At 43.5% G+C, this 11,719-nt stretch overlaps 1 protein-coding gene across 7 annotated transcripts in view; it reads right to left on the reverse strand.

Annotated features, from left to right (window-relative positions):
• The window catches only part of LOC147627348 (uncharacterized), a 29,495-nt gene extending 22,198 nt beyond the window's left edge, over positions 1-7,297 (reverse strand). For 2 of the 7 annotated variants that reach the window (XR_015268485.1, XM_086815985.1), the window contains exons 1-6: positions 7,156-7,297; positions 6,335-6,501; positions 6,057-6,146; positions 5,347-5,412; positions 5,187-5,252; positions 4,980-5,065 (exon numbers count right to left, since the gene is read on the reverse strand). Coding sequence is in view for 4 of the 7 variants with exons in the window: in XM_086815985.1 (XP_086672111.1) it covers positions 4,980-5,065; positions 5,187-5,252; positions 5,347-5,412; positions 6,057-6,146; positions 6,335-6,376 (350 nt within the window). In the remaining 3 variants the exon portion in view is untranslated. Of the gene's footprint in view, positions 1-4,979; positions 5,066-5,186; positions 5,253-5,346; positions 5,413-6,056; positions 6,147-6,334; positions 6,733-7,155 lie in introns of those variants that run through there. The other 5 variants (XR_015268484.1, XM_086815984.1, XR_015268483.1 and 2 more) reach the window with 5 other exon arrangements.
• Between the last annotated feature and the right edge of the window lie 4,422 nt (positions 7,298-11,719).

The raw sequence follows: 11,719 nt of genomic DNA on the forward strand, positions 1-11,719 counted from the left end.
TTCATGATTGCTGCTGAGGAATCTTCACCCTTCTCGATCTTCCGCTTGGGACACTGCCTCCAATAGTGGCCTTTCTCGCCACAATCATTACAGGTCCTCTCTGCCTTAAGTTTCTCGCGGTCAGTAACGGACTTCTCGGAAGACTTCTCCGACGAAGCCTTCCCCTTGCCCGTGTTACGGCCTTTCGGCCGTTGGCCAGTTAAGGCCTCCGAACCTCCACCCTGAGGAGGGTTCGTGAATCGTTCCTCTTGGTCCAGGACCATGGGCACAAGCTCCTCCCACGTGATGGTGCTGAGCCTGCCACTGGTAATCAAAGATGAGTAAAATGCTGAGTACGAAGAGGGCAAATGTGACAGCCATGTCCTCTGACGATATCTCCTTCCCAACCTGAAGAGCCTGCAGCTTGTTAATACGCTCCCGCATCGTCGACGACTTTGAAGGGTTCGTAACCCGCATCTGTACTTCCAAGGAAATCCTCTTCATGGGCGATACCCTGTTGTAAAGAGAGGCCAAATGCTGCCATATACCTCTGGCCAGCGTCATGTGCTTTACATGATTGATTACCTGCGGTGTGCAATTGAGAAAGATAAACGAACGGACCCTCGCGTTGACACGATCCCACATCTGTGTCTGAGCCTCCCGGTCCTTTCGGATCGACGGTAACTCCCCTTCCTCTACTTCCAGCCGTGGAACCCCAACAACGACGAAATCAGCGAGGTCGTAAGACTACAGAACAGATTCCATCATAACCTTCCATATGCCGTAGTTGCTCCCGTCCAACTGACGGTCCACCGGGAACGTGGAGAGTGTCCGGATCTTCACATGCCTCTCGGCCATCTCAAACAGATCTGCAATTGCGGGGATGTACTCTGAAAAGGGTGGGTGGGTGGGAACAAAGAAGAACTAATACCTGCAAGTGGCTATCCAGCAAATCAGCCCGCCGTCCTCTTGCTTCTCCTCTTCCCGAACAGTCCAAAACAGTCCACCAATCAGCAACACAACAGTAATCCCAAGAACTATCTAGAGCCTAGGCTCTGATACCATGTCAGAATACGCAACGGAGATGATGACCAGATCTGGGAACACAAGAGCAAAAACGCATGCAGAAAAATACAGCACAAGAGAGACGTGTAACTCTGCTCTATATACACAAGAAGATCCCGAGGAATGATACAAAAATGGTATGGGGGCTGGGGGCCTATATATATGCCCCCACATTAGCAGTCAGCCTGCTGTAGGGCAGTCGACTGGACACAAGAACCTCCACGACTGGATAATCACAGTCGGCCAGCATCAAAAGAGTCCCACGATTCATGCAGTGCAGTCCACCATGTCACAGATGCAGTCGGCCAGACTCACGGTCCTCCTGCCACTACTAGACTGCCTCCCATGCCACAGAAAAATGAAAAAAATAGGGAAAAAAATACGGAGAGTGGGGAAAAATGATAAAACACCTCATAAGGGCGGGCACACCCACAACAAAGGCCCTAGTGTATAAAACTAGACAGGAGATGAGGGCCTCTTGTATAGGATTACATTCACCATCATACATACACTCATTCATCCATTTCATGCTCTGTTGATTTGCTTTGATCTCTCATACATCTGGTTCTTTCGTCCTTTGGCCCTTACAGAAGAAAGTAGAGATCCATTCCAAAAAAACTTAAGACGACGTTGTCTACAACAAGAAATCTATGCTTTCTTGAAACACACTCAGAAAAACACACTTGCTCCTTGCACTTTCATGCGAGGGTGAGCTTGCTTAAAAAGTCAAAAATTTTGAGTATATACATATATTGCTGGAACCAAAAAGTATAACTTACAAATAAGCTAGTACTTAACCAAAAAGGAATATAATCGTCAAAGGATTCCCAAAAAGCATAGCTTGGGCTATGACAAAACTATCCTCATGTAAAAGAATTACGGCATGAAAAATCCTCGATAATAATAGATGATCTCAGAGCTCCTGAGACTCTCCTTGATACTCATGTGGTTCGAAGCCAGTGTGCCTTGTTTGAGTTCATTGCTCAGACGCATCCTCCAAATCACTCAAAATTATCAATTTTGTGCAATGAAGTGACTGATGCTCACAGAGGCCACAATATGGACAAAAAGGGGGAAGACGGTAATTGCTCTCGAGTCTCCTGTAAACTGTGGGAACAAAGAACCTGATCAAGCTAAAATCCAACACCGTCTTTAACTCTGCACTTTGGTTTTGTTTTCTTTCGAGGGCCACCCTCAAAGCCAGGAAGAAGATCCGGAGTACTCTCCAAATTCTCATGTCTAACCGGAGGTGTCACCGAAGAAGATCTAGATCTCTTCTTTTTGTAGCGGGAGTTTCTATCCAAACCCTCTGGTTGTTGATTTGTGTACTGTAGAGGAGTATGTGGGATGATATGTTGGTTAGCAGGATTAACCTGGATATCCCCATTCTCCCAAAGATATCTATAAGCTAGATCTCTGGGGTTTTATGCATATAATTGAGCAAGATCCCCAAAGATGTCTATAACATCTCGATCTCGAACCACTCTACCTTGGAAAAGCCTATTAACATAAGGATCCCATTTATAGAGTGTCAATATTCTTTCTCAGCCAGTTGCTTCGAAAGCTTATTCATTTCCTCACAAAAGAACTGTTGCTGGCTATCAAGAGTCTTTTGGAATTCAACAAACATCTGCTCAAAAAGCTTGTATGCATAATAACCCAATAAAGTTGACCTATCCATGGTATGGATAGCCATCAAAACCATTTTCCACCAAGATCTTTTCCTTTCTAAAGAGTTACTAATAAGCCTGCTCTGCTAGAAAGGCTAAGCTCTGATACCAATGAAACCAAACTGGGAAAACTCTAGAGAATAGACATACACTTCGGTACTAACACAAACTTGGAGACACAACAAAAGAATCATAAACAATACCAAAACACAGCACTGAGCCGGAACGGCCAGCCCTGTTAGAAATTGTGCATCTCACTGTATTTGGGAAATAGCCTATTTATGAGGTTTTATCTATTTATCTCTTTTTTAGTTGGTTGTGGGCAGTTGGCCAGCTCCCATAAGCAATCGGCCAACACCCTTGCATCACTATAAAAGTGGCCCTCCCATATTCACTTGCCACCCATCTAACCTATTGACAAGCACATGTTCTACACCATCTGCTGGCTGATATTGCCATTGTAAAAGCCTCTTGCTACATATTTGGCCAAGGATTGCAAGAACAACAATAAAGCCCAAGCCAGGACCAAGTTTTCAAAGAAGGGCAATGATCATATACAAGATAATGATGACTCATAATTCCAGTGATACTTCTAGTGCCTCCAAGGCTGCAAAAGCCAAGGAAGACCGGATGGTCAACTTCTATAGTTATACAACTAGTTTCCCCCGTGTGCTTCCAACCAGAGGAGGCTTGTGGACTAGGGAGGGAGCTTTCACAAGCACTGACTTTTGGTGCATGGGACCAGTGTCCCAGAGTTCCAAGCAGATAAAATATCTAGCGAGACAAGATCATTTTGGAGTTATGGACTAGATGTGTTCCACGTCTATTGCTTGGTGTAGTAGAAACTATGGAATGGATGAGTTCCAAGTTCATTGTTCGAGGTTTTTTGGACATGATGTGTTCACTGTTTACTGTTGGGGGATGATGGGCACGACTAGGTAAAATAAATATTCACCAAAAAGACCATGTTTCCTCAACACAAGAGATGCACAAATTCTAACACCCCCTTTGCAACTCATAGTGTGCAAAGGTCTGAAGAAGATAAGCTGATGAAGGTGCAACCGTAGACACTCCAGTATTGCAGATACAAATACCGGATACACCTCGGAAAGAGCACCTGCCAACTTGACTCCTCGAAACAAAATGCAACCCTGAATAGCAAAGAAATCTGCTTGGCTCCTGGTATAGAATTATGAGTTCGCGGAAAACACCGCTGGCCGACTGCCATCAAGGAGCTGGCCGACAACTGTAAATTAACCCACGAGTTCCTTGCCTCCCTATATAAGGACCCCTTCTGCACTCACTTGTTATCCAATCAATCCACAAGGAATATTGTTCTTCACCCATCTGTTGACTAGGATTGCCATTGTAAAGCCTATTGCTACATAATAAAGATGTTCATTGTCCAATGTCACTCTCTCTCGCTACCTCTCTCCCTCTCTCCTATGTTTTGCTTCCGCATTGTGCAACTTCATCATTTCTGCCTTAGAATTGTGAGAACACAATGTAATAGCCGCTTCAGACGGATTTTGGTCTTTAATACATACACATCAAGACCGTTTCTAGTGTCGTGTTGCGGTTGTGCAAGTAGATGTTGGCTTTATTTGAACTACTTGTTTGTAGGTTCACAGTGTCTTAGATTTCACAGTTGCCCTTGCCAGGCTCCTACAAAGCATTGTAAAAGGCTTGTAGAATTTAAAGTATCCAACCCATATACCAAAAAACCAAATGTGAAATGCAAGAGCTCTCTCCATGCATAAGCTCTTCTTATGCATTAGAAGAGTTTATGCATGCATAAGCTCTTCTTATGCTCTTATGCATGCATTATGCAAAGAGCTTTTGCATTGCATAAGAGCATTAGAAGAGCTATTCAAACACAAGCTCTTCCGCCTCTTCTAGCATAAGCTCTTCTAATGCACTTATGCAATGCAAGAGCTCTTTGCACATAGGTCCCTTATGCATTTTCTTATGCTGTTATGCAATGCAAGAGCTTATGCATGCTCTTATGCTCTTTTGCATTAGGATAGCACCCACAAGCTCTTCTTATGCATTAGAAGGGTTTATGCATGCATAATCCCTTCTCATGCTCTTATGCAATGCATAGGAGCTCCATGTTCATGGCTTGCTTTCTAAATTCATCTTTGGGCACTTCTACTTCCTTACCAGCCCCCACGTATCCTAACCAGTGGAAACAGCCCATCTACTCAGAGCGCAAATGAGAACAATCTTATCAAAAATGGTTACGAATCCAAGTTCAAGGCTTACTTCTTAAATTCGTCTTCAGGCACTTTGACTGGAATCCTCGCTACAAAGATACGAGTGATCTTTCTTGGCGGGTTCTTCATCTCTTCCTACAAGCAATCACACCAAGCACCAGGTAAATAGACCTGCCACCAATGGACTAGCATCTGAAGATAAGTTACAACAAACCATTGCAATGAGTTATAAAAGCCTTGCACAAGTGAGTCAAACCTTTGGTGTTGCAACTTTTACTTCCATCTCACGTCCGTTGACGGTATGCCTGGATGCTAGGGCTTTCTGAATCAAGAGAGCATACACTAGTCATTGCTTGGCTTCAATGGACAGAATTACTGAAATTCGGTAGTACTAATTCAGAATGACCAAAGCCTACATCTGCACTTTCAGTTGTTGAAAAAGTCACATATCCAAAACCACGGGAGCGACCAGTTTTTCGATCCTGTAACAAAGAACGAGCATTGTATTTACTGATCTAAGCAACTGCTTTAAAAAAAAGCACTTCACCAGCATTGTATTTACTGATCTAAGCAACTGCTTTAAAAAAAAGCACTTCACCAGCATTAAGTGCACCTGCTCCTCTGAATAGACCTATCTGCTTACTCAGCTAGAAAATATATTATTGAGCCAAAAACACACAGGACCAAAACCAGGCTGGTTCACAAGTGGCATTCCTAGTATCCTAGAACCTAAGGAGGGGTTCAGACACACAACCATCTCCTCCTCTCTACAGCATGGTTGAACCCCGTGTGACAGGTGGAGGGGAAGGGGTGCCTGACTGAGACTGGCAGCCCCCAAAATAGTGGTATTTCTGAAACCACTTAAGGGGTGCCTGACTGAGACTGACAGCCCCCAACATGGTGGTATTCCTGAAACCACCCTGTTGTTGGTCTGGCATCATAGCACCACCCAGCCATCTCCAGTTGTTGAAAAATGTTTGAGGTTTCACAGGGGGACAGTCCCATTCGTGACATGCAGATACTGTAAGTAAGCCACAATTTGAAAGGGAAAGTAGACAAAGTCGTGACAGGATGGACATCAGACTGCTTAGAAGGAAATAAACAAGTACAAAGAAAAAGGGCTCACCCTCATAACCACAACATCATCGAGGCTGCCATACTTGCTCATGTACTGCCTCAATCCATCCGTATTAACCTCCCATGGAATGCCAAGAACCTGCAGAGTGAAGACAGTGTTATAAGGTGGGGGAGGGAGGGTCTCACTTTCTATATGCACATTAACATATACCAAAGCCTAAGATAGCATCCGACTACGAACAGACAAAAGGCACAATGATAAGCCAAACAAACCATAAGCTAAGCATTACAGAGGAAAATAAATTATGGCAGCATAAGCTTCCTTACCACAAGCTTTCGGTTTCCTAGCTGCAGACGAGTGTCAGCCATGATGCAGAACTCCAGCAACAGCCTCTTACAAAAGAGCCTCCCACCACTACTATTCTCTCTTTTTTTCCTCACTCTCACAACACACTCTCTGGGCCTGCTCTTCCTCACCCTCACGCTCTTCCTCCCTGCAAAAAAAAGCTCTCCGTTTATGCCTTTGAGGAATTCTTGTCTCGCATCAAAGTCACCTTGCAAAAACAACTCAGTGCACATCATCAGAAAAGAGTAACTTCTCGCAAACACAGCCTCTATGGAGATTCAACCTCACAGTAGGTAGTCTCGGCTTCCTGTTGATGAAAACTCTCACCCTAGAAACAAACCCTAAACCTCACATCAATACCTCATAATGGCACCTTAACTTAATCAAATCCTAACCCTAACGGAAATTCCTGAATCCACTTGGCATCCACATCAAGTCAAGTCCGTACAACCTAACAACAACGTCTGTAATCCACCGCTCTTCAGTTCAAAAACCTAGCTTCAATCCACAGCTCTCCGGACTTCACAGCTCTCCGGTTCAAAACCCTAACCCTACTTCACAGCTCTCCGGTTCAAAACCCTCACCGTGATGCACAGGTCTCCAGTTCAAAATCCTAACCCTGGGAGGGTTAATCCACACAATTCAGAGCGTTCGAAGAAGGAATAAATTCTCTGTTTGCCCACAAAATCCTAACCACTACAGGCATTCCTCTCTCATCTTCTATGATCAAAGATCTCGCTTTGAAGACCTTAGACCCTCTGCAAAGCCCCCACAACCACATGGAAAAATTCGAACTGCTTACTTGTGCGTTTATTTTGGCTTCAAAACGGACGAATACCTGCTGCAGGATCAGCGTAGAAGAGATCCCTCAGGGCTCATTTCGAAATCTTGGCACACTTCATCAAAAAAAAAAGGAAAAAAAAAGGTGGTTTCAAACCGTCGAGACGATTCCTGTACCAAAGTTTTCCTTATCTAGACTAGGCAGCTCGAGGAGCTGCCACATGGTCGAGCGAGGCATAGTGGCAGGACACCCGATAGTTACCTTGCCCTTGTTTTGTAGAGGATATGAGGGGTCCTCACGAGGGAAACTTGGGGCTAAACATGTTATAAGAGGTATTAATTGATGTTTATATGTGCGGTACTCTTCACTTGATTGAACTGCATCCCTCATTGTGTGCAATGCCTTGATCGTATTGCTGAATAGGGTTGTACTCGTATGTAGTCTGTATCGTCCACATCCTAAGTAGACACGATAGTTGAGAGAGCAAGCAAAGTGAGAGAGAGAGAGAGAGTGTGTGTGTGTGTGTGTGTGTGTGTGAGAGAGAGAGAGAGAGAGTGTGTGTGTGTGTCTCTGTGTGTGTGTGTGTGTTTGTAAGAGAGAGAGACAGACAGACAGACAAATAGATAGAGTGAGAGAGAGAGATTGAGAGAGCCAAATATGTGTTGCAATATGGATCTGTTAAACTATCTGTATCGTTCAATGCGTTGGATAGTGATTTGACGTACCCTAATTGAGTACTTGCAACATGTGCAAGGACATTGTACTCTCTCTACCAAACCACTCAGCCTTTGAAGACGAAGAATTGTCTACACGTTGTATTAGAAAAAATGAGAGAGAGAAAGAGACAGAGAGAGGACCAAGAAAGCTCTTTAGAAAAATATGATATATATATATATATATATAGCTACATTTTGTTACTCAGTTAATACCAACAATATATATATATATATATATATATATATATATATATATATATATATATATATATATATATATATAGCTACATTTTGTTAGTCAGTTAATACCAACAAATTGGTTTTTAGTATTAAGTAAGCATCCAACGAAAAGTCACAGCATCGATAAAAGTGGCAGTATGTGAGTCGAAGTGTATACTCCATTAGTAAAAGCGTCGGTATATGCGTCGGAGTGCATACTCATACACTCTGACGCACATACCGACGCTTTTACCAATGCATATACCAACTCTGGATAAAGTTTATACCAATGCTCATACTGACAAGGCGGGGAAACATAAACTCGAGAATAGTTCTCCTCTTTTTTCCCTTTTCAATATTTAGTTTTTGAAAAGCACATATTCTCTCTCTTCTCCCACACAGGCCCCCTCTCATCATTCTCTTCCTCATCCTCCCTTACAAAGCAGGTAAGGGTTTCCTATAAGTTAGGGTTAAGGTTTTTTTGAGTTATGCAGGGTTTTTTTTTTAATCTTGAGTTTTGGGTTTTTTTTGAGTTTTGCAAGCTCCTCTTCTCTTGTGTAGGTCCTCTCAACCCTAAACACTCATTCTCTGTCTCATCCTCTCCCTTGTTGCAAGCATGGAGAAACATAAACCTAAGAGCAATTTTTTCTCTTTTCAACGTTTAGTTTTTGAAAAGCATATATTCTCCCTTTTCTCCCGCATAGGCCCTCTCATCCTCTCCCTTGCAAAGCAGGTAAGGGTTTTCTATATGTTGGGATTAAGGTTTTTTTGAGTTCTGCAAGTTTTTTTGGATCTTGAGTTTTGGGTTTTTTTAAGTTTTACAGGCTCCTCTCTTCCTAAGTAGGCCCTCTCAACCCTATACCCTCATCCTCTCCCTTGCAACCGTGTCAGTTCAGTTTTCTCACAAGATCCTTGCAAAGTGAAAGGACCAACCCAATGAGAAGAAAAGATATATAATCAACCACTCTTATCTTGTAAGAAGATGAGAGGGAGTGCAAATAGAGTAGAAAGAAGTCGATTGCTCCCTGGCAACAACAATGCCAAAAATGTTACAGGCTACCCTACCCCTCTCTAAATGCAATGGATAATTCTTGTCTCTCCAAATGCAATTGATAATGCTTACCTTAACACATCATGGGGAACTTGCTGGCTCCAAGCTCGTATCTCTGGAAGACTCCAAGCTGTGCTAGTGGAGGGTAGCTCCACTCCTTTGCCTCCTTCCTCAAGCTATCACCAAGAGGTTATCTCTGTTCCTACAAGGATTCTCACTCCTCTCAACTCTCACACTCATCATGAACACAAGCATAAGAGGAACATGCACCAAGAATGAAGTACTCTCACTCCACTTAAAACTCTCTCTCTCACCATAGACACAAGAGAGCAAGGATATAAGACTAAACTCACCTGGCACATAAAGAGGGATTGTGTCTTGCATTATGAGAATTTCAATTGGCCCTTATTCACACCTGGACAGCCAAAACTTAAAAAGAGATGAACTAAATGACTACAAGATACATAGGCTTGGGCATGGCTATCCATGTTACCATATTATAGTAGTGATGTGTGTGAACACACTTAGGACCGCCGGGGCACTTTTTCCCTCACTAGGAGGTTTTTTCCCCCGTGCATTGTATATACGCCCATTATCTTCTAGGGCTTGTTATCTTTCATTTTTGGCACTCATAATACACTACTGTGTTGTGCTCAAGCTTCCTCATCTTCTTGAAGTTGTGTGTGCATTCCTGCAACCCTAATTCCAACAATTGGTATCAGAGCAGGCTTCCTCCTCCCGGGCAGCATCACCGGCACCTGCCGCTTCATCTCCTCCGATTGCGACGAGGTTTCACGAGCGTCTGCAGGTTAGTATATGCCGTGGGAGAGCCCATAGGGCTTGGTCGTTTCAGAATTTTGATCTGAAGTCATTTCGCCCTCCGTTTTTGCATTCCAAGTACTGCGCAGGCAAAATCGTCCTACTGTGCAGATTTTCTGTCAAGATTAAAATCTGCAGGACAGGTGCCCATTCGTCTGTTTTGGGCTGTGCTACATAGCACAGGTCGATTTTATACAGGTTTACCTCTTACAGACAGCATTTACATCTAGTAGTACAGTCATTGGCCATGGCTGACAACAATGATGTATTCCGCATGTTGGCTGCTGAGGATAAGTTGGATGGCACCAACTATCCATTGTGGGCATATATGATGCGACATGTATTGGTAGCAAAGGGGTTATGGAACATTGTGCAGGGTATTGATGCACGTCCTATTGTGGCTGGGAATGCTGCAAACACATCAGAAACAGGTACTGTTGATGATGGTGCAGGCACAAGTGCTGTAGCAGCTGTTCGAGAACCACCACTTTCAGCAGAGCAGATTCGTTGGGATGGTAGAGATGCGCAGGCTCATGCCTTGATTGCGCTGTCTGTCAAACGTACCATTATCCCACATATTCGCTCCTGCAGGACTTCTAAGGATGCTTGGGATGTACTTGCCACATTGTATCAGGCAAGAAATGAGGCTCGTGTTGCTTATCTCCGAAAACAGTTGGAGAGTGAGCATATGAACGAAGGTGATTCTATGGATAGCTTTTTGACAAAGATCAAGGATTTCAAAGAGCAGCTAATTTCTGCAGATGAAATCCTGTCAGACAGTTCACTTGTGCAGACTGTTTTGAATGGTCTACCAGATTCTTATCAGGGTTTTGCTTCCACTCTTCGCTTGATGATGAAAGGCAATCCCAATGCCTTATCATTTGAGGAGTTAGTTTCTGTTTTGCTGCAAGAAGACCAGTCAAGGCAAAACAGGAATATTATGCGTGTCGCAGATCAAGCTTTCGTTGCTAGTCAGAGAAGCGGGAAAGGTAAAGCTGGCTTTTCTTCTAGTAAGCAGAAATCTGCAAATGCTGCGCAACCAAAGAAGGAAGACAAAGATGAGAAGAAGGGTGACAAACAGAAGACATTTTGCAAGTACTGTAAGGGAAATGATCATGTCATCAAAGCGTGTCCTAAGCTGGCTGCGAAAGAGGCTAAGAAGAAAGAGGCTGGTATGGCTGTTGCAGATGCCTCTCCTTCTAACAATGAATCTGCTAATGTTGTGCTAGATACAGAATGGGCATTCAATGCGCAGTGCAGTTATGACCCATCTTTGCATGACACATGTATGTCTGCAGTAGATTCAGATGTATGGTACTTTGACAGTGGTGCCACTAAGCATATCACCTCGCAGCGCAGTTTATTCACTTTCCTTGAGTCTGCTCCCACAGGGAATACTGTCACTTGTGCCAATAACTCCTCTTATCCCGTTAAAGGAGTTGGACAGATTGTGCTGAATGTTGCAAATGGCAACACCTTTACACTTTTTGATGCATTGTATGTGCCAGGGATCAAAAAGAATCTGCTGTCAGTCTCCGCATTTGCCAAAACAGGTTTGGTTGTAAAATTTGTGGATGACAGATGTACTGTTCATGATCTCTCTTGTGGTGACATCATTGTAGCATCTGGTTCACTATGTCGAGGGCTGTATAAGCTCAATATGGATGGCAAATGTGTAGAGGATTCAGCATGTGCTATTATGGATACGCAGGCTATTTCAAATGCAAAACTGTGGCATGCACGTTTTGGTCATCTGAATTTTGCAAGTTTGCTGCGCCTG

This window comes from Cibotium barometz, chromosome 21 (assembly GCF_041138505.1).
Source record: "Cibotium barometz isolate CiBa-2024 chromosome 21, ASM4113850v1, whole genome shotgun sequence".
NCBI lineage: Eukaryota > Viridiplantae > Streptophyta > Polypodiopsida > Cyatheales > Cibotiaceae > Cibotium > Cibotium barometz.